Source organism: Leucopleurus acutus (genome assembly GCF_964270905.1).
Source record: "Leucopleurus acutus genome assembly, chromosome: 15".
Lineage (NCBI taxonomy): Eukaryota > Metazoa > Chordata > Mammalia > Artiodactyla > Delphinidae > Leucopleurus > Leucopleurus acutus.
The window spans coordinates 74770393-74794276 of record NC_139157.1 but is presented as its reverse complement, the minus strand read 5'-3'; the positions used below and the strand labels follow the sequence as shown (position 1 = coordinate 74794276).

At 41.4% G+C, this 23884-nt stretch overlaps 1 protein-coding gene across 1 annotated transcript in view; it reads left to right on the top strand.

The window, feature by feature from the left end:
• Positions 1–23487, top strand: part of SH3BGRL2 (SH3 domain binding glutamate rich protein like 2) — a 51913-nt gene extending 28426 nt beyond the window's left edge. The window contains exons 2-4 of the mRNA XM_082855846.1: positions 1614–1799; positions 17280–17360; positions 20320–23487. Of these exons, the coding sequence (XP_082711972.1) occupies positions 1614–1799; positions 17280–17360; positions 20320–20331 (279 nt within the window). The 3' untranslated portion in view covers positions 20332–23487. The remainder of the gene's footprint in view (positions 1–1613; positions 1800–17279; positions 17361–20319) is intronic.
• Positions 23488–23884: the final 397 nt, after the last annotated feature.

The window sequence follows — 23884 nt, the reverse complement described above, 5'->3', positions numbered from 1 at the left end:
TTGAGAGTCCGCCTGCCGATGCAGGGGACATGGGTTCGTGCCCCGGTCCGGGAAGATCCCACACGCCGCGGAGTGGCTGGGCCCGTGAGCCATGGCCGCTGAGCCTGCGCGTCCGGAGCCTGTGCTCCGCAACGGGAGAGGCCACAACGGTGAGAGGCCCGCGTACCGCAAAAAAAAGAAGAAGAAAAAGGATTTTAGGACAGTGACATGATTGTCTTGATAAGAACACACACTAGGACTTGGATGAAAATAGGTGAACGCTTTCAACCTCAGGGTCGATAAACTCTACCTGGTAGAGTTGTAAGGGGAAGTTAAGTAGGATGGATGATACTTTTTTGCATACCGAAGTTACAAAATAATATATGTTCTGAAATTCTTTGAGTGAGGAGAAAAAGTTAACTTTTTCAGACATGAGAAGTGGCTTAGTTCAAGAAATGGAGATAATATCATTTTCAACTTGGATTTACAACCATACAGTAATTCTCTCCTTTTATAATATTATTGCGCTTAAAAGGTGTCCTTTCTTGCCAGCCTTTTATTTCTGTCCATACTAACTATGACATTGCATCATTAGTCATTCATAGACTTGAACCCAGTGATCGGAGACACATGTCACTGAGGCTTTTGGGGAGCAGTCAGATTGAGGTGGGGTGGAGGAGATTGGTTGGGACAATCAGTCTGTGAAAGTTTGTTCTTCAGCATTTTATTTTCTTTGTCCAGAGGTCTTTCCAGCTGCTTCACTTCTCAAAATGATTCTTTTCTTTGGCCATTATAACATTTACTTCACCACTTAAGTTTGTTGTTTTTGCAGATTTCCCAGGATCATTCAGAAAAAGCACACTTGTTTTCTCAGGTTTTACATGCTGTGGTTAAGATACCTGAATATTGTCACCGCATCTCAATGAGTTCATACGTACCTTCAGTTAAGAAGATTGGTAACATCTGGAAAACCTGCAGATGTGTTTGCAGCTCTTCAAGAGCATACCTGACCCCTAGTGACTGGAGAAGGAAAGATGAAACATCAGGGGAACAAGAAGGGTTAAGAAAGAGAGTTCAAAGTAGGATGGTGCTTGTTGTTTACTCTCCCCTTGGAAGTGGAGAACGTTTTACTCTTGTGAATTGATGAAAGGATGCTCTCATGACAGTGGCTACAGCTGTGGCATATCTGAAAGAGGCTGCTGAGGGGAATAAAACTGTTGCCGCTCCCAGGAATCAATGAAGTGTCGACATCTCAGATGGGCTCTCTGTGGTTTTCAATTGGTTGGGGACAGACAGGGCTTTCGTGACTGTAAATGTCAACTGCTGGGGCTGGGAGTGGGTAGTTATGGCCCCCTGAGAACTAAGTGAATCTCCCACCTCAGACCTCGTCTGTCCCTCCCAGACCGGCGGAGTTGTGCCCCAGAATTCTTGGAGAAATCACTGTGTCAGTACTTGCTGAGACGTCTGCTGGATCACCAGGGAGTGGACAGTGTGTGCTGTCTGCAAAAATCACCTCTTTTTTTTTTAGCTCAGTGGCCTCTGACGATGAACACTCAAATCTAGTTCAAATTGGAAATATTTCCACTTGGTTTTGGAGGAGGATTTCTCCTTATGTGTTTGTCTTCTCTCTGCAGATAAAGAAGAAGCAGCAGGATGTGGTTAGATTTCTGGAAGCCAACAAGATAGAGTTTGAGGAGGTGGACATCACGATGTCAGAAGAGCAGAGGCAGTGGATGTACAAGAACATCCCCCTGGAGAAGAAGCCTGCCCAGGGCAACCCTCTGCCACCTCAGATATTTAATGGTAACCGATACTGTGGAGTAAGTATCAAATGATTGTTATCACATCATTTTTTTGGTCTGATTCAAAACAGAGTCATCTGGGGCTTCCCTGGTGGCGCAGCGGTTGAGAGTCCGCCTGCCGATGCAGGGGACGCGGGTTCGTGCCCCGGTCTGGGAAGATCCCACATGCCGCGGAGCGGCTGGGCCCATGAGCCATGGCCGCTGAGCCTGCGCGTCCGGAGCCTGTGCTCCGCAACGGGAGAGGCCACAACAGTGAGAGGCCCGCGTACCGAAAAAACAAAAACAAAAACAAAACAGAGTCATCTGGAGTGCAGTTGGGTTTTTTTCAATGCAGACTGACCTCCTTACCTAGTACCTAGTCAGTTCCACAAGTCTAACAGAGGGTGAATTCGAGAGGGTGTATGAGTCCAAGGTCACAGACTGTGCCTTCCTGTTTGCTTTGGGAAAAGGGGGTGGGAAGGGAAGCTGCGTACCTGTGTGTTTACTGTGTTCTACATTTTAAAGCGTATTTTTTTACTAATACATTTTGGGGGGCAGAGGGGAAGCGGTAATTATTCTTGAATCTTTCTCTCTCTGTAGTGTAAAAAAACTGCTAATGGCTGATTATAAACCAGAGTTTCACTTTTTTATGATCATGAGCCAGCTGGATCGTTATGAACAACTAAAATACATCAGATGCCTTCCTGCTGCAGGTGGCATTGAGAAGATGAAGCCACTTTCGACTAATTATTTTCCTTCTCACTTCTTAGGTTCAGAAAAAACATTGAGAAATGTCTCTCTAATGAGTCGTTAGGATTTGCTTTCTGCTGTAGCTTTAAGTATGTAAGTCAGTGTTTATTTTGAGACCTGAACTGCAGTCCTTTAAGGATGGCCAGGAGCAGGGGAAGGGGCTACAGTGCAGAGATGCTCAAGGTGAAATAAATAACTGGGTGCTCGTTAGGGTGGAGAAGAGGGATAACAGTGAAACAGTTCTCCAAGAACATGAGGCAGAATGAAATGCTGAAACATAAAGCCATAAAGATTGTGCCCAGCGTTTTTACATGTCACGAAGAGAAAACCGAACCTGGCACTAGACACAGATTTGAGTTCTAGTACTACTTTATGTTGGCTTGACACCTTTGGAAAGTCACATATCTCTTTATATCTCAATGTTCTCATCTTTAGCAAAGGACGATAATATCCATCTCACTTCCCAGGATATTTGTCACTGTTTCTGAAGTACTCCTAAAACTCTGTACCCACCCAAACTACCATTCAACTGTAAGACCAGAATAAAGGCATTTTCACAGCCGCCAAGTCTGAGGAACAGAGAACCAATGGGTTTTTGTTTTAAGTTTTCTAGCACTGTTTGACTGATAGCTTTATTTTGAACTGTACAGTTTACACACATTTTCATCTGTTATCTTATTTTGGTCTGCAGACACAAAAGTACATTTTCTAGACTCTGTAATCATGAATGGAATACACTCTTGGTAACCATATACTTTCCCTAATATGAGATCGTGATGTAAAAAAATTCCACAAAAATAATAACCTTTATTATATAATAATGCAGCTTATTTCTTGTTGATGCTGCCTCTGCAGACACTGAGGTTTGACCATCCTCTGCTCTTGACTTCCCTCTCCATTGCTCTACCCACTTCCTGCATACATGGTTCAGGGCTGTTGACATCTCCTAAGTTTATTTTAAAAGTGGAGTTGTTGCTGTTTTTTTTTTAGTCCTTGTTGTTTGATAGACCTCTCAAGAGGGAGGACGCAGAGACATCTTTGCTCTATCACCATAAAAGCCGAAGTCTTCAGAGCCCTTTGAGTAGAAGAATGTATTCAATGAATAAAAGAGAACGTGATGTGAAATAAAGTTAATTCCTTCCCTTTATTTCCACCTCTTTATGACTTTCTGAATCTCTGTGTATCTTTGCCTTATAGAGTCTATGGAAGTTTTTTCAGGTAGACCGGGAGCTGGCTAGAGGCGTCCATATTGATTGAACTGTGCCAGATAAATGGCTGCTTGAGCAGTGTCAGTCCCATGGCAGTTGTGACAGCAGTGCTGGTGTAGTCATTCTGTCTTTATAGTCTGTTCTGGCAGGAGTTTTGAAGACAGTGTCTGCTCTTATCAAGGTCAAATAAATTCGATTTTGACAAAAGCAAAAACATTTGAGGGCAATGAACCATGGCCTCGTGCATCCCACCTGCTTCTGTGCACCTTGCATTGCCCGGCAGTGGTTTATGAGTGGTCGTATCTGCTTGGATAACCTGTGGAAACCTGCCATATTGCAAGTGACAGGATCCAGTAAGCATGAAGATTCTCCTGTTTCCTGGAATTGGCTGGAAATTTACTACTTTGTTTTAAACTGGATGAGCTAGGCATGTGAGACATACACAGCTGCTAAGCTGCTTGCTAACCAGTGTGGACAACTGCCTTCTCTCTCTCCTTTAGCACATGAAAATCCTGCCTATTGGGAGGAATTCCCCACCGAATGGAAGCTCCCTGGCTCCAATCAGTTCTTCCCACCCCAGATTTGGACACTGAGGAAATGATGCCGAAACACAGCATCAGTTGGAGGTGGCTCAGTGAGTGTCCAGGGGTGATGGGGCCAGGCAGAGCCTGGTGGCTGGACACCGTATGGCTGGTGTCCTAAGGAGGCTGATCCTGGGGTGTGGCCTAGGTGTGTTCTTGGTTCCCCAGACATGGAAGTTCCTCCTGTTTTCTGAACTGGTCCTCCAGGCTTAACGTGGATTCTGTGAGCTCCCCGCTATACATTCTTTTCCTTTTAAGTTGCCAGTGTCTGTTTCAGTTGTTTGTAGGCAAGAACCCTTCTTGGGGCAGACCGGTTGTTCTTGCTGTTTCCCTGAAGTGTCCTACCATAAGCACGATTCTTCTCTGGAAATGGGTTCCTAAAGGTCAACGTCCCAACGCCTACAGGCTTTTCTCATTTTAGAAAGCTCAGATCCTCAGGTTCAAGGTTTAAACTCTGTTCTCTCTCTCTGTGGAACTGGCATGTGTGGAATGCACTAGAAATAAAAACACACATATCTACACAAAAGGAAAACATTTCCTCCCATTTCTTTTCTCCCTCCCCATTCAGAAGAAAAAAAAATTGGATTTCTTTATATTTTTTCTTATTTTTGATTGAAATTTTTTTCTTGTGGTAAAAACATACATCATAAAATTTATCATCTTAACCACTATTACGTGTACGGTTGAGTAATGTTAAGTGTATTCGCATTGCTGTAAAACAGGTCCCCAGAGCTTTTTCACCTTGCAGAGCTGAGACTCTATACCCATTAAATAATTCCTGTTTGTCCCCTCCCCCCACCCCACTCCCCCGATAACCATCGTTCTACTTTCTATATCTATGAATCTGACTACTTTAGAGACTTCATAAAAGTGAAATCATGTAGTATTTGTCCTTTGTTTTCTTTGTTTTGTTTTTGGTTTTTGGCCACACTGCGAGGCGTTCGGGATCTTAGTTCCCCAACCAGGGATCGAACCCATGCCCCCTGCAGTGGAAGCGCAGAGTCTTAACCACTGGACCGCCAGGGAAGTCCCAGTATTTGTCCTTTGTGACTGTCTTACTTCTCTTGGCATCATGCCCTCAAGGTGCATCCATCTGATATGTCTTAGTCCGTTCAGGCTGCTATAAGAAAATACCACAGACCGGGTAACTTACCAACAATAGAAATTTATTTCTCAGAGTTAAGTCCAAGATCAGGGTTACACTAGGGTTGGGTTCTGGTGGAGGCCCTCTTCTAGGTTGCAGATTGCCAACTTCCTGTAGTATCTTCACGTGGTAAAGGGGGCAGGGGAGCTCTCTCAGTCCTCTTTTTCTTTTTGGCTGCGTTGGGTCTTCATTGCTGTGTGCGGGGTTTCTCTAGTTGCAGCGAGCAGGGGCTACTCTTCGTTGTGGTGCACGGGCTTCTTGCGCGGGCTTCTCTTGTTGCCGAGCACGGGCTCTAGGCACGCAGGCTTCAGTAGTTGTGGCTTGCGGGCCCTAGAGCACAGGCTCAGTAGTTGTGGCACACTGGCTTAGTTGCTCCGCAGCATGTGGGATCTTCCTGGACCAGGGATCGAACCTATGTCCCCTGCATTGGCAGGTGGATTCTTAATCACTGTGCCACCAGGGAAGTCCCAGACCTGTTTTATAAAAGGCATTAATCTCATCCATGAGGGCTCTGCTATCATGACCTACTCCCCTCCCAAAGGTCTTTGGGAATCAGCATTTCAATGTATGAATTTGGGGGGGATACAAACACCTAGCCTATGGCATTGAAGCATGTGACAAGATTTCCTTCCTTTTTAAGATCTCCATTGTATGTATATATCACATTTTGTTTTTCCACTCATGCATTGATGGACTCTGGGTTGCTTCTACCCCTTGGCTATTATGAATAGTGCTGCTATGAACATGAGTTTTTAAATACCTCTTCAAGATCCTGTTTTCAATTCTCGGGGATATGTACATATTAGTGGGATTGCTGCATCATATGGTAGTTCTACTGTTAATTTTTTGAGGAACTGCTGTACTGTTTTCCATAGTGGTTACCCCATTTTATAAACCCATCAGTAGTGTACAAGAGTTCTAACTTCTCCACATCCCTGCCAACACTTGTTATTTTCTGTTTTTGTTTTGTTTTGAGAGTAGCCATGCTAATGGGCGTGAGGTGATATCTCACTGTGGCTTTGATTTGCATTTCTTTGATGATTAGTGTTGTTGAGCTTGTATATAATCTTTGGAGAAATGTCTATTCAAGTCCTTTGCCCAGTTTTCAATTGGGTTATTTGGCTTTTTGCTGTTGAGTTGTAAGAGTTCTTTGTATATTCTGAATACTAACCTCTTATCAGATATGTATTTTGCAGGTATTTTCTCCCATTCTTAGGTTGCCTTTCACTCTGTTGATTATATCTTTTGATGAACAAGAGTTTTTAAGTTTAATGTAGTCCCATTTGTCTGTCTTTGTTTTTGTTGCCTGTGCTTTTGAAGTCATATCCAGGAAATCATTACTTGCCAAATACAGTGTCATGAAGCTTTTCCCCTAGGTTTTCCTATAGCAATTTTGTAGTTTGGGGTCTTAGGTTTAGGTCTTTAATTCGTTTTTAGTTAATTTTTGTGTGTGGTATAAGATAAGGGTCCAACTTCATTCTTCTGACTGTGGATATCTAGGTTTCCTGTTACCATTTGTTGATGAGACGGTGCTTTCCCCATTGAGTGGTCTTGGCACCTTTGTTCATGATCATTTGACCATATATGTGAGGGTTTATATCTTTTTGGACTCTATTCTGTTGCACTGGTCTGTGCCAGTACCACAGTTTTTATTACTGTCGCTTTGTAATGTGTTTTGAAATTAGGAAGGTATGATTTCTTTAACTTCATCCTTCTTCACACTTGTTTTGGCTATTTGAGGTTCCTTGAGATTCTGTATGAATTTTAGGAGTTTTGTTTTTTTTTTCTATTTCTGCAAAAATGCCATTAGGGTTTTGATAGGGAATATGTTGGATCTTTAGATTGCTTTGGGTAGCATTGACATCATAACAATATTAAGTCTTCTAGTCTGTGAACGTGGGTGTCTTTTCACTTTTTGTGTCTCCGTTCATTTCTTTCAGCAACGTTCTGTAGTTTTTAGTGTACAAGTCTTTTACCTCCTTGGTTAGGTTTACTCCTAAGTTTGGTGGGCGTTTTTGGTGCTATTGTAAATAGAATTATTTTCCTAATTTCCTTTTCCAATCGTGTATTATTAGTGTATAGAGACACAAGTGATTTTTATGTGTTGTTTTTTTGTCCTGCAACTTTGCTGAATGAATTTATTAACTCTTTCATTTTATTAACAAAAAAAACTTGTAGTTAGAAATGGGAATGCAGCCAAATTTTATTTGCCTGGGGTCACATTAACCAGTTTGTGGATTTGCCATCAAGGGGGAAGAACCCAATGACCATTCAGGTAATCAAGATGAGCTGGTGCATGTTTGGCCAATACTTAGAACTGGGCTCTGGGTGAAGGTGGGGAGAGAGGTGAAGTGAGGTAGAATGTGTGGCTGGAGCTACTCATGTAAAGTCCTATCTAATGAAGAGAGGACAGTTCAGCTGAGAGACAGAGGGCAGACTTTTATAGAAAAATAACCATTTGATTATTTTCCGTGAGGCAACTTATAAAATTATTTATATTTTAAAACTGTTGAATTCCTTTTTTTTTTTGCACTTTTAGATGGTACTTGTAGAATCTTAAATTTGTACCCAAGCATTGGGTGTATTGCTAGCCAAATAAGATTACCAAATAAGATTACATTAAAGCTACTGACTAGTTTTGTTTAAGTAATGATTTGGGGGCCAGCTATGGCAGCCTTTCCCCATATTACGTAGGTTAATGGAGCCTGAAAGTAGACAACAGACAGGTTAAGACTAATCTTCACGAGGCACAGAAAAGCTAAATGACCAGCAGTGGTTCTTTGTGGAGTATCCTCTCCTTTTCTTTCTTAGGTATGAAAGGAAACAAGATGTGTTAGCATTTTCTAACCATTGGTAGAGGTTCAGAAGCACACCACAAGAATACCTAAATGTATGCAGTTGTATTGTTCCCAAGTGCAGTGTTTATGTAAGACTCTTGAGAAGATTGTCTCTGGATAATATATTTTAAGTGTGTTTGGGGATCTTTTGTGAAGCTGAAGAACCAACTCCCTTAATTATTAGTTTTACAAATTCCTGCCTCATACATATAATTTTATTTTTAACAACATTACACACACAGGGCTTCCCTGGTGGCGCAGTGGTTGAGAGTCCGCCTGCCGATGCAGGGGACACGGGTTCGTGTCCCGGTCCAGGAGGATCCTACATGCCGCGGAGCGGCTGGGCCCGTGAGCCATGGACGCTGAGCCTGCGCGTCCGGAGCCTGTGCTCCGCGACGGGAGAGGCCACAGCAGTGAGAGGCCCGCGTACCGCAAAAAAAAAAGCTTACACACACAACACACACACACACGCATACACATACCCTTGGTATCTGCAGGGGATTAGGGGTTTGGCTCCAGGACTCTCCGCGACTACCAAACTTCACAACTGATCATAGTGTGGGTACCATTTTGCGCCCTGCTTTGTTCTCCCAACAAAAATAGCTTCCATGTCATTGTAAACTAACTTTTTAGAGGTTGCCTCTTATTTCCCTGGGTGGATTATTAGAACTAACGTAATCATCACCCACCTATGTTGAAGTCCAACTGTCTGCAGTAATTAATAGAAATTTGTTTAGAGTCCATGAGAAAAATAAAAAGGAAAGTTAAAGTCAAAAATTTTCATTATCCACGGGAGATGTGGTCTGTCTCTAAGGTAGCGATGTTATTTATGTAGGTTCAAGGCAAAGCCCTGGAAGTCACCCCACACCCATTTTCCTCATCTCAATACTCCCTTGGTCACCAAATCCTGTAAGTTTTACCTCCTACATAATTCTGTCCTTGTTTCCCTTTCAAAGCTCAGTTCACAGGAGCCTTGCTCTTGACTCTCTCTAATTAACTAGGACTCTGGTTATTCCTCCCCCTCCCCCATGTCCAGCAAACCTGCGTGTCATTACTCCTATTTTGACCTTTAGTTCACAGAATGTTTTTTCATGCCTTTGCCTTCCGCTGGTCTCTGAGTTCCTTGTACTGACCCTCAGCAGGCTACGTGGCATATTTATCTTAGTATCTGGTACCTATCAGGAAGCTGGGAACACAGAACATACTTAACAAAAATTGGTTCTAGAAGTGGGTGAATAGCTCCGCGTACTTTCAGCCAAGCAGGTAGCTCACCCGTTCTGTTGGGTCTCGCCTTGTCAAGGTTCTGAACATTTCCATTCCTGTTTATTAATAAAACTCAAAGCCAGATCTCTCAAAAGCAAGCTTATTGAACCTTCTTCTAAATTTTACAATGAAATCTTTTCGGTAAATCACCTCTATTAGAAGCTTGCCTACCCCACAGGTAGAATTTTCTCAGGAAACTTGTGATCTGAATTTGAAAATCTGGATTCCAAGGTTTTCCGTCTAAAAGATCAGTTATCTAATCAAGGAGAATCTTCTCCTTCAGATGTTTTACTATACGTGATCTCATGCGGCATCCTCACAGATACTAGGAAAGGGTGGTGGGGAAGGGAGATTTCAATTCTCTTTATCGCTAATTGCTGGATGCCCAGAAGCATAGCAATTTAATTAGATATTCTTTGCAGTCTTATCTCTTCTATATAACCCTAGTTTTTATTCTTCTGTCTACAAATGTTTAATCTCCCATTTTCACCTTACTGAGATGTTTGTCTCAGTATTCTACAGTGATGAATCCCTAGGACATGTCTTTCATGAAAATTATGGTTTGTGCTCTGAATATTGAAATATTCAATATTTCAGTATTCGTCCAGACAATTTCAGGGCACCCCAATTGCATGTTTAGCAGTGTATCTTAACTGATATCCAAACTGGCGGTTTCCCTTTTGTTAAAATTTTCCTGTTTTCTGAGCCTTATGCAGTTTAAGTTAATGAAAAGAAAACAAAACCGGTAAAACACTAAGGCCATGTTAATATCAATGTTAAGACAATAAAGTCTGTTGATGGGAGGGTCCAAAGTGAAAAGTCAGTCTCCCCCAGATTTCCAAGATGTAGCCTCTTTTATGAGTTTCTGCTTTGTGGTTTTAAGTTACCACCACTCTGTGTTTCATAGACTAATAGCTATATTCCTTGATTTTTTATTTATTTTTTTTTTTTGCACTACGCGGGCCTCTCACTGTTGTGGCCTCTCTCGTTGCGGAGCGCAGGCTCAGCGGCCATGGCTCATGGGCCCAGCCGCTCCGCAGCATGTGGGATCCTCCCGGACGGGGGCACGGACCCGTGTCCCCTGCATCGGCAGGCGGACTCTCAACCACTGCGCCACCAGGGAAGCCCTATATTCCTTGATTTTAAATTAGATAGTATTTACTTTTTTCTTTGGAAGAGGGGAAGCTTGCATGCTTATAGCTTCTCTCATTTCTCCCCCGTTTTGACTTGCACACATGTGCACGCACACACTGCATTGCTAAAGTTTATAACAGTCACATACTCATCTGTAATTATAATAACTGTTGTATACTATGTAAATATACCACATTTATATTGTTATAAACATATAAATATTCTCTACAGAACTGCTTAGTTGTGTGAGTGGTCACAGAGGAAGGTGTATAATCCTATTTTACTAAATTCCTATGAGATTTTCTTAATTGAGTTTAGCCTTTTCACTTACTCCTCTGAGTATTTCTTAAACTTTTATTGCTGGTTGCTTTTCCTGTGTTTAGCACAAAATTGTTTCCCATCCAATTTCAGTGGGTGCTTGGGTAGATGTATTCGCTTGGTCTGCCATCTCGTATTAGAACGGTCAGAAATGTTAAATGTGTTAGGAATTTTAAATCTTCAGCTTTGGACTTACTCGTATTTTGGGTATTTGGCCTAAAAATTGCTGAATGAAGCTGTTTTAGACAGCTACATCTTCTAGATCCTACCGGGATTGGAGCTGTGAAATATTTTTTCCTCCTCTATCAAGATTTCACAAAATGGAATATAGCATTAATGGTCCTTAACCACTGAATCAAAAAATTCTGCTCAGAGGCTACCCTCAGGCTTGAAAGAAATTTCAGGAGGAAGGAGTCTCTGCCCATTTGCAGCAGCAGCGGTAGCTCTTGTAGTCTTAGGAGGAATTTTTTTCTTTAATTTCTCCTTTGGGGTAAACCACATTTGCTTTAGCTCATTTAGAAGTGCTTGCTGCCACCGTTTCCTTGCGGGCCACATGTTGTTTTTGTTCCCTGCAACCTTCTGTTTGGAAAGGCCCTTGGCATGTAGAAATAATATGGGTCTGTCACTTGTTATCGACTCAGCGTGGGAAGCGATGCAGCTTTTCAGAGTGGCTACTGTGGGTTTTCCTCGCTGTTCTCTGAGGGAACGCGAAAAGGGCAAAGAACTTTAAGGCCTTTGTCTCAAATGCTTGTCCAGTCCATAATAGTCTAACCGTAGGAACGGGTAATGTCCTTAAGTAAGCTCTGTGGCAGAATGAGACTACTGTGAGCTCTACCTGTTGTAGATTTTATCATGAGCTTATAAATGTCTCTAACATTGGTTTTCACTTAAACGCAAACAGAAGTGTAGGTAATGGAAGCCTTTTTTTTTTTCCTTTTTCTTTTTAACAGCTATTTAGCTTGCTTTATTCTTCTTAAAATTGTAGCATTTAGATAAACATTCCATTAGTAACGGTGCTCAGTTATGCTGATATCTTTGTAACCCAGAATTTTTTCTTTTCATTTGGCACTAGAAACAAAGTGAATTTTTCAGCCTTTGTTTTAAATGTAGTTAAAAATGTTCCAGCTTCTGAAACTGAACGATTTTTTTTCTTGAATATGCTTTATGTATTTGTACTCTCCTCCAAAGGTGATATTAACTGATCGTTATATTTTATAGTCACAGGAGGTTGATTGTCTTACAGTGTTCAATTTGCAGACATGTATTTGCAAACACTTCAGAGAGAGTGTCTTTGACTATAAGGAATTCAACAAGCCCATTTAGAAACTTTATAGTGAGTTTTTAAAATACAGTGCTTTTAACGTTTGCAGTATAAGCCCTAGTGTGGTTTGTTTCTTTTAAAATATAAGCCTGATAAGTGAAATGAATTTGATAAGGAAGCAGATCTTTCTCTTTTATTGGGGAATGTCTAAGGCCAGAATATAAGAGAACTCCTATCTTAATAGAAAGTGATTTTAAGATTTCTAATACTATTTTACTCATATTATTTCACATCATAGTATTTAGTTTATTACCTCTAAAAGAGGGTATTCAGAACTTCTAGATTTTAAATTATCAATCATCTACTCTTTGCATCAACATGACAAAGAAGATGATTTAACTTCTTACAATTTGAGATTCATCAGGCCATTCAAAAGCTTTTGTATGTCAGAAAGTAAATTTTTTATATAATTCTTTAAATCAGTAAGTAATCGAGTAGAAATAGGATTTAATCAGATTACATTATTAGCATGAGATTACCTAAAACATGGCATGTCGGTCATTCATTAGCAGACACAACTCATCCCCCAGTTTGCCTGGTGTGTGTCAGGTACTATTCTCACGTTGACTTTTAAAAATGATCGCTTTTAAAGTTAATTACCAAATTTTATGTTTGTCACTTTGGGAGTTAATTACCTTGGGTGACAATTTCTAAACTGTTGGGAGCATCCAGTTTAATATTCGGTAAGAAGTCCCCCAGCCATGGTGATGTGGCCCTGAGTTAAAGGTTCATAAACTAAAAATAATGGTTATAACTTTTATGACAGAAATACAGTTCAAGAGAATTTTTTATATAAATAAGAAATGTTGCCATTCTGAGATTTCCTAATATCTGACATTTCTAAATACCTTTGTTGGTGACTAACATTTATGAGAACAGTTTTGGTTCAGTGTGGTTAAATGGATGGTTTACAGATTTTCTCTACACGTATGTATTCTCTGTTTTGTTTTATATGTATGGAGCTCGCTTGTGAAAGTTGACCTTATTTCTAGCTTTGTGATTTGGAGAATTGTAATCATTTTAAGATTAAGGTTTTTAATATAAACACTGCAACCTGAATTATACATATTAAGTCTCGTAACTTGCCTTTTGATCTTTTGCACGCACTGTATTTTCATGTTAGCACTTCCGTTTTTGTTGTTTTGTTTTTGTTTCTGTTTTTTTTGTTTGTTTGTTTTTTGGCCTCGCCGCACGGCATGCAGGATCTTAGTTCCCGCACCAGGGTTCGAACCCATGCCCCCTGCATTGGGAGTGTGGAGTCTTAACCACTGGACCATCAGGGAAGTCCCAGCACTTCCGTCTTTAAAGTAAAATTCACACTGCATTTATAGACATTGAGTCAGGCACTGTTTCTCACTTTTTATTTCTTATATTATTAGTTTTTTCATTCTTGCGTTTTCACACTGACATCAGAGATTATTTATCAGGTAGAAACAGGTAAAGCCCTTTCAGAATTGAAGAACAGGGACGACATTTTGTTGACTAGTCCTTAGTTTTTTTTCCTCTCACTTTTGCCCTTTCCCTTTCTTATTTGGTTAAACCTGTTTCCTGTTCAGAGAGAGGCAAGCTCTTCAAACAGGTATCGCTAGGAACTGGAATACATAGGCTGGACTTCACATCTGGACACAGCTAACAGCCCATTTAAGAGCAACTCCACTGAATGCTCCATTATTTTTTAGAATTCTGGAACTTCAAGGGACTTTGTTCGTATCTGATACAGAAAGGAAGAAGCAGTCTGAGGAGGTTAAAGGAGTTGGTCAAGGTCATAACTCAGCTAGTAGATTGCTGGACATCTCATCTATAGTTGACTGAGTGTATATACCACTCAGTTTCCCGGAAGTGAAGCTGTGACCCAGACAGTGGTTGGTGCAGGTAGAAGTTCAAGACCCCTCTTCTCCCACAAGGAGCAATGAGAAGTCTTGAAGGAAGGGACTTAAGCAGAGGATGATATGATCAAATTTGCCTTTTTAAAGGATCAGTCTGTCCTCACTTGAGCATGATTCGGGGGGGTGGGGGGAGATAGGGTAGACTATAGAGGGGTTGGTATGTTGAGGTGCCGTTGCAGATATCTAGCTTGGATCAGGGCAATGAGACTGATGTAGAAAAACAGAGAGGTTGAAGGGATATGTAAGGTAGTTACTGGTTGAGGGAAGAGAGGAGTCCTATGATGCTTGATTTCTGCCTGGTAGAGCCCGTTAGACGGTGGTGCCAGGCTTCTGAGAGGTCCAGCTTGTGGGGTGGAAGGAAAAGCATGAATTGCGATTTAGACCCATTATGTTTAATAGTCTATTAGGAACAGGTAGTTGCTTACATGGAACCAGAATTGAGGGGAGAATCAGAGCTGGGGATCTGAGTTTAATTAGAGCCGTGGCTGCGATTGAGATTCCCTAGGGAAAGAATTTAGACCGAGTAGTGGCAGAATATGGTGTAGAGAGAAACAGGTACACCAGTTTTCATATGGTGGGTATCTAAAAGGGTGAGATAAGCTGGCTGTAATTTAGCTCTCTTCCTCTTGTTACCACATTGAATATAAACAACAAACGATCAGATAGAGAAGGTGTGGGTCAAACAGGGTTATTTCTTGAGCCCAGGTCAATGAAATGCTACTCAATTATTTGGAACTGTCTTTGTTACAAAGAATAGTGGTAACAACATTTTCAGTTCATGGGATTTTGCCTAAAATTCTACATCAAATTGAGACATAGTTTTTCTTATTAAAAGTTATACAATTTTCCATAAGTTTCTATGAAATCTGTAATACCTAGAGTCAGTCAGAACCTCCAAGTGCCCCATTGAGATCGTCTTCACTCAGTGTCTCATACAGTTTCTCAAACTTAACATTTTAAAACTCAACTCCAACCTTACCCACCCATCCTGCTTTTTCTCTGGTCTTTCCCATCAAGTCACAAAGCTCAGAGCTGCTTTAAATTTTTTTCCAAAAAATTTTTAATTGAGGTATAGTTTTTACAATATTATATGTTTCAGGTGTACGACGTAGTGATTCACAATTTTTAAAGGTTATACTCCATTTATAGCTATTATAAAATATTGGCTATATTCCCTGTGCTGTACAATATATCCTTGTAGCTTATTTATTTTATAATACATAGTAGTTTGTACCTCCTCCAAAATATATCTCCAGTCTGTCCTATCCTGTATTTATGACAGTGGCTCTGGTTCAGGCTGCCTCCGTCTCTTACCTGAATTCCCCCAGTGCACTCCTCACCCTTGTCCCTGCTTCTCTTCTTGCTGCCCTCTCTCTGAGCCATTCCCCACGCAGTCAACGTGGAGATTTTCTTAAAGGAAATAGGTCATTCTGCTCCCTTGCTCAGAACCCGTCCGTGATTTCCTTTTGTACTTAAGATAAAATTCAAAATCGTTTTTTTGGTTTACAGAGTCTGGCGCATTGCTGATCCCGGTCACATCTGCCAGCTCCGCTCTTCCCCGGTGCTGTTTCCCCGTCTCAGAGGCTCCTATCCCAACCCTTTACTTGGCCAATTCTATTCATTCTTCACATTTCAGCCTAAAATGCCATTTTCCAAGGAGGTATTTGCTGAGCCTCCCCCTTCAGATGTGTTGCTCCTTCTCGGCATGGTCAAGGAAGGCCTCCCTGTGCAGGTGACTGGCCTCAGGGCTGACCCGAAATGACAGCAGCAGTGACCGCTTCAGGATCAGGAGCAGTGCCCGCAAGGCCTGAGGCTGAGATGACCGGGAACTGCAATCAAGCTGCCTTCCAACCACACGAGGCTCAACTTGCGAAAGCACTTGGACAAGAGAGTCTCTACACAGAGTCAAATAATTCAAAGCTTTTTCTTCAGCTGAGGCCTGCTTTGCAAGAAGCAGATCTCCACTCTAAGTCATCCACTCTCGTTTAGATTCCTAAACAGGTTTCACAAGTATTTGTCATGCCATTGACCCAGCTCAGCAGTGGGTTCGTGAGGGCTCAGTGACTCTGATATACAGGGTACCCCATACCTGGTTTCCTCTTGGGCAAGAAGCATCATAGCATACAAAAAGCATTGATTTCAACACCAGTGAAACTTGGGCCCAAATCTCAGCTTTGTTACATACCGGCTGTCAAACTTGGGTACCGTATTTCTTTGCGCGAGTCTCTAACCTGGTGGGCGGTAGCTGGGATTAAAGGATGTGCTGATGATCTGGCGCTAAGCACAAAGCAGTTGCCTACAGGTGATTCTCATTGTCTGCCTGTGCTATTTACCCTCTGCCTAAAATTATCCAAGGGATTTCTCTCCAATTTTAAGACTGCTTCACATCACCTTAGCAACTATGTCCAATAGTATCAACACATGCAAGCTTTTGAAAAGAAAACAACTGATGAACACATTGGCCAGAATTCCTTAATGGCTTCTCTCCTGAAAGAAGGAGGAGAAAAGTGATTCTGTGAGGTAAAGATAAATGTTATAGAGAATATAGTTTCCTCTAGTTTTTGTTTGATCTTTTTATTCTCTCTGAAGACAGTCTCAAGGAATGTGGAAAACTTCAAAAGCAGAATAGAAGCGCTCAACTTTGACACACGGAGACCTTTATGGCTTTTCTGTTTACACAGTGATTTTTTTTTTCTTGTTTTAAGCCCTAGGTAACAGAGCATCAAGAGTGGAATTGGGAGGCAGCCTTTCAGATTGAAATGCTTAAGTAAAACCTTGTCAGAGTGATTCCACACAAAGAAATGTTAGTTTGACACTCGAGGGGGCATGTTCTGATTTGGTTTCTGTCCTCAATGTTTTACATTTTAATCCTGCCACAGACTTTGGATTAAAAAGTTGTTACCTTCATCATCATGCTCAAATGTTGAGGCTCAAACAGAGCAAATCTGGTAGATTTATGTAGCTTTTCCCTGGCCTGGATGGAGTAGTGGTACCTTTTTTATTTACATAGAGACTTTGTCAACAGCACCAAATACAATTGTTTGCTTTTGTTTATTTTCTCCTTCTCTTTTTTCTAGGATTATGACAGTTTCTTTGAATCCAAGGAAAGCAACACAGTCTTTTCATTCTTAGGCCTCAAATCACAGTTGGCATCAAAGGTAGGTCAGTCTTTTCTTGTTGTAAAATGTATCTTTCTTGAGTTCTTCTTAGGGATTGGGGTTGAAGGAATGCATATCTAGTCTCCTAAATTTTCAGTTTCTGCTTTCTCAAATACACAGTTAGGACTGCTCAGGGTAAATGAAGACACACAAGGAAGCCAGTTTTTTTTCTTTCCCATTTTCAATTGTTGCTGTATATTAGAGTTTTATCTTTATTTAAACTTCAGTTTATTTATAATTTATATCTCCTTCTTCCAAGAAAAATTTAAGGTAGCAAAAAACAGTAGGTGCTTTTTATTTTAAAGTGCAAGTTCACATTACTTTACATTTTTTGAAATAGAATCAAAGCCATGTGTTTAAGGTCGTCTGCAATTTAAGCCTTTTACATTGGAAGGGACGTGGTTTGCAGTAACAAATGGTCAACCTTGAAAATAAGGGCAATTCCTAAACTAATCAGAGTGTTTTCGAAGCCACTTTATTGTGTCATATGTCTTTTAGCAAATGTAAAAGGCTCAAACTTTTCTAATATTTAGAGCTATAGATGATATATATTATGGTAACTTTGTGAAGCATGTGGATTCACTTTCAAAATAAAAAATAATATTTCTTTATTAAATAAGGCAGTATTTTGATTGTTATTTCCACTTCAGAAATACTATATTTTTCTGATTATGAAAGTAGCCTAGGCTCATGTAGAAAAATTGGGAAAATGCAAAAAAGTACAAAGGAGAAAATAAAAAGTCACCAGAGAAAACCACATAAACATTTTCGGTGTATTTCCTTGCAATCTTTATATACGTAGCAATTGAGGTTTTGACTGTGTTTCAAATTGAGACTGAATTCTAAAGCTTCTGTTTGTAACACTGAATTGAAATGAAAGTACATTGCTGGGAACTTTGATATCTGTAAGTAATAGGTCTTTTGAGGCTACCCAGGATTTGTGCCGTTTCTGGAACACTTGTGGGAGGAAGACAGAGACTATCAATAATAAAAATTATACAACAGCACCTGTAGTTCCTCGCCGATGTGAAATCATGCTTTGTTATACATCAGTAAGTCCACAGATGCTTGTGGGTGGTTTCTGTGCAGATGTTTTAAAGAGACAAAACCCACACAGAAAACCCTTAAAGGCTCTTAAAACTATCTTTATAAAGATGGAACATTGGAATACTTAGGAAAATGAAAGTATTTTTGTAACATGTTTCGTGCAAAGACATGTAAACCATCCAGATTTACCTTCGGAGAACTGGAAAAAACTGGGGTGGGAGCAGTCTAACGGATGCATAAATCCAGCGGACACCAGCGTCTGTGCAAAAACCTTTGAAAAATACTGCGTGCTTGCCATCTTTGTTCTCATTTTCCCTGAAGATGTAGGTTCCTTTGAGAGGCTTCGGGCTGACTTTTTTACTCTTTGAAAATACTTATTCTCTTAGAAATTTCTCAGGAAACCTGTGACCTGTAGGATATGCGTTCTCACATGACTTAACGGTCATGGGATTGGAGTTGGTCTTGATGCCATTGAGGTTTGCTTGATTGCGGGAGACCATTCCACGGTCAGTGAGGGCGCTAGGCACCTCCACCCATTCAGCCCCCCGCTTTCAGGCACCTGAGTCAGTCAGACATGAGCAGGGGCCCACGGAACCAGAGTGGAAGGCCACGGTGCCAGTGTGTGTGCCATCCCCTCTCGTGAGCCATTCAGGGCCTTAAGGGTTAATAGCAACTCATACTTCACCTCCGTAGGAAAGAAGTGCAAATATCTTTAAGAGCGAGTCAGCATTTTCCCCCTTTCTAGTTAGTCATTTTGTACCTTGGTAGTAATTCATTATACAGTCTACCCTCTAAGGCCTAGACGGAGCATTCACGGGTGTAATGTACCAAAAGATGGAGCCCCCTTTCCTGTCTCCTTTCCTACCCTCTCTGCAGTACACACACGAAAGACCAGGCGAGCAGGCCCGCCAGGGGACGTATAAAGACTCCATTAGCATCTAATTGCTCTCACACAGTGAGGGGAGAGAAGGTCTGTAGGAAAAGAACATTCACAGACCCAACTCTAGACCCTGGGCAGTTCTGCAAAGTGGATGGGGCAGAGGAGGGTAGGAGGCCACAGAATAGCGGCCTGCAGGCCACATTGGTTCTGGATGTGTTTGTCCTGCACGGACTCTTTTTTAAAGACTTCAGGTGGGTTGCTGATACTTAAAATACAGATTTCCCACTTCTCTCCAGAATTTGAATTGTTGCAGCCCTGGTGGGGGGGGGGAGGGGGGTCCCACATCCTTCTGTGGCCAGCTGGAGCCCACCGTGGTACCTACCGAAAAGAAAAGAAGGCCTTTTCACCAATACTTTTCAGGTAGAAAATTATCAGTTATCGTAACAGATTCAAAGCAGAGCCTGAAATGGAAGTTTCTGCTTTCGGATCCCTGCCATTCAGGGGTGATATTGAAAATACGCAACCACCAGTAAACCTTGAGCACTGACCAGCCGGGGAGCAGGTCTCCGAGGCCCACTCCCAGCCGATGCCAGGGGTCAGCCATCCAGTGGCTGGATCATGGTAGCACTTGGGGGAGAGGGGTATCAGCTATTTACCAATAGGTATGGCCATTCCAGTGCCGTTTGTCCCCTCAGGTCACCCTCCGCAGGGCCCCTGAGTAAGGTAACCCCCGGCCACGCCACTCACCCAGGTGTGAGTGGAACAGTACCTCAGACGAGTTTCCTCAGTTGTTGAAAACATGTGGCTTTCTTTCCACTTTTATATTTGGCAGGTCAGGTGGGTGTGACTTAACTCTGGGCTCTGATCCCTGAACCCAGGATTTATTTGCTCTTATCCATCACATGGCGGTGATTTATTGTGATTTCCAACATCTCTGTTCCTGACATTTAAAATATCACCGCCAGGGTGAAATTTTTTTGCCCGCACAATGCAATAACTGGCTTTTTTTTTTTTTTTTTTTTAAATAAATAGGCAGAACCTTAGCGAAGACAAGTGGAAGAGGACGGAGATGCATTTTGGAGCGCCCCTGGTACTCAGCACACACCTGCTTACCTAATGCATCACTGTGACAGAAGCCACATGCATTATCAGTAACTTTGCTTGCCACGGAAAAGGTGTTTTGGGAAGACATGGGTCTAATGGGATTGCATGAGTGCTTTAAACCAAATCAGGACCGTGGTGGGTTTTTTCCTTGTTTTCAGAATTGCCTGCAGTTGCCTCACTCACCCGGAGGTACTGTCACCTGTTACAGGTGTGCCTCCTGAATAACTGAGTGATAAGCAGGTGGCACCATCAGAGAGAAAGTACTGGATCTGCCCTGGGTTGTAGTTGATGCCAGGATTGCTCAGACCTGCTTCTCTTCAGGCTGCCTAGGTGGTGTCCTTGAAATTAGTCGGCCAGGCTCTTAGAATATTTTGATCAGAAAGGAAAAAAAGCAATGTTGGTTGACAAAGGGCTAAAGATCTTTGCTGCAGATTCACAAGCATCACTATTCCAGTGCTTTGTCATAACTGTAGGAAAAACTTAGGTGTTCTAGCCTCCTTTTGGTAATGGAAATTCTTACCCCCCATAAATCCTCCAAACCCCGATGTTTCCAGAAATCACTGTTGCAACAATGTGTGATCAGAACCAAGTGACAGGGATGAAAAGAATTGCTATTTGGAAAAAAAAATGCTTCTTCATCTCTTACAAAGGAAAAGTTTCACCTAATGTGTAAGATGACTTAAAAGATATATTTAAAGAGGTGCACTGATAGTTAATTTATAGGGACATTATCTGACTCGTACCTGAAGGCATTTCAGCTCTAGCAACTTATTATGTGTAAGTGCACATATATTTTTAAACGCAGCTCCCCCAGCTAATAGCTGCTTATATATTTTGCAAAGGGATTGTATTTTTCGAGAAAGGAAGATCTCGGTTAGATATATTTTGTGAACCCTTGATGAGGCATATTAAAAGATACTAATATTGCTGCACACTTTAATTTTTTTTCCTGTGTTACTTTTCATCGGTCCTCTGACACTGCCAGTTCATATTTCTGGCCAATGCACAGTTCCGGATTTTCAGAGTAATATAGATACATGTTCTCATTCCATATATGAACACCAGTGATTTTTCAGAACAGAGTACATACGAGAAAGGGGCTGTCAGAGACTCACTCTGAATTGTACTTGGCATGTGAAATCTCTCCTTCCTTTGGAGTGGGTGCTGACAAACACTGAACCTGTCGACTTCATTAGGGCAAAGGCTTCTTTTCTGCATCCTTGTCCCTGCTCACATTTTTTTAGAGTTTTTAGTTGCCAAACCTGGGAATAGTCTTGAATAGAATAAACTCAGAGTGCTGCCTAAGATATTCTGCTATTCTCAGTGTCCTGATGGTGGACCTGCCCTTTTGATTCTGAGCAGGAAGTTTGTAAGAAATGGAAAGAACAGAAGAATTTAGTCCCTGTCACCTGTGTTCTGTCTCCCTCCTATTCTAAAGAACTTGTTGAATGCTAAAGCTGACATCCCAGCCTGAGATTTGCATCCCAGGACTACAACCAGAAGGAAAGCATGCCACTGATTCCTACATGACTGGAACAGATATATGATCCACCATTTTCTCTGCAAGGAAAGCTGCTGTAAAATCACGGCTGTGACTGCTTAGTTGGCATTAAATACGATCCAGGTCAAATTCCACTTGATAAATCCCAGGGGCTAACCAGGAAATGTTTTTGAACTGGATATCGTGTTAAAGTCTAAGAAGACTTAGAATTTCTTTTTAAGATACAGCAGTTTTTAAAAGTTAACGTTGCAATGGTCTAACTTACATTTTGTCCACTCTTGCCAGTGACTACCGAGAAGCAACTTGGTAAGATTGAGTCTTGGGGTTGTAGGATCAATTCAATACCTGCTAGACCAAGAAAGCTACTCAGAATTGTTTGTCTCAAAACTTCTGAATTACTCTGGTTGTAGTAGGCCCAGTATGGTTGTCCTAAACAGACTAGATGAATAGGAGTGCTAAATTATTTACCACAGTTACAGATCATCTACCCCACCCCACTTTTTTTTTTTTTTTTTTTTTGGAGCAGCAAAGAAATAGGAGAGACCAGCTTCACCTGGTATTGTGCTTGTTATGAGCAAGCTAGAAACACATTGTGTGGCATTTCCCTCAGTACCCAGGCTCTGCAGAGTCCTAAGGTATTGCCCTCTGGGACTGCACTGTGTCCTTACTTGTGTTTTACCAGCTGAATTCCAAACCTGTAATGGTTTTCTTCATCCCTTCTTTTTTCGTTTTGTTTTGTTTTTTTTTTTTTACGGTACGCGGGCCTCTCACTGTTGTGGCCTCTCCCGTTGCGGAGCGCAGGCTCCGGACGCGCAGGCTCAGCGTCCATGGCTCACGGGCCCAGCCGCTCCGCGGCATGTGGGATCCTCCCGGACCGGGACACAAACCCCTGTCCCCAGCATCGGCAGGCGAAATCTCAACCAGCGCGCCACCAGGGAAGCCCTTCATCCCTTCTTTAACTAGCTGCCTTTAGATCTGAATAATCATAGTCTTAAAAATCTAGGAAAGAAGTGGATGGGAATTGCAGACATAGATGTAATATCAAAAGCATTTTAAGACAGAATTTTTATTTCCTGTAGTAGGCTTGTTGGGGCAAAGAAAATGTGCTGCTAAAAATCAAATTATCCCATTTTAAAATGAGATAAAATACAGAGAGTGCCATCCTGCTAGGTATATGCAGACCAGAAGAAAATTTAGTTGGGGATGTACTTGTTTTTCCACATTCTGGTATTCTATTAAAATCAAAAAGGAGAAAAGGAGGATTTGTTTTTTTCTCTCAGGCTCTAATATATTTTAGATTTGTTTCTGTTTTATAGATTTAGTCAACACTCCCACATAGATGTTTTTATATTACATGAATTTAATAATGAACTAAACTTATTTTTGTCCTTCCTTGTTGAAAGGTACCAAAGCCTCTTTCTGGTTTGTTTTGTTTTGTTTTTTAATTTGATTTTGCTGTATAGGGTTTTGCTTTTTCTAGAAATGCTTACATCTTTTCTAAAGTGTCAGAGCCCACTTTGATCTGCAAAATTATTGTGTTTAGATTTCCATTTGTATGCATTTATTTGTCTCTAAAGGCATTGGTGAAATCTCAGATTTTATATTCAACATTAAAGAGGAATAAATTACAGAAAACACATATTCTGAAAATGGAGTGCTTGTTCCCGACCATTTCTTACACCTTTTCTAATTTTGCTTCTGTGTTTGGTTGAAACCTTCTTGTTTAGCTGGGATGCTGTATTTCTGCTCCCATCATGAACCCCATACCTGAAAGCTGCAGATTCGTTGTAAAAATGCAGATGGATCATTTGAGTACTTGAGGAGACACACTTGTGGTTGTGTGTTTGTGTGTGTGTGTGTGTGTGTGTATGTGTAAGTGTGTGTGTTGGAGGTGACTGCAGAATCATCTCAGACAGTGACCAGGACGAAGGATGGCGTTAAATCGCTCATCCCCTGGTTGGTTCAAATAGATGAAGGTGGTTTCTTGAGTAC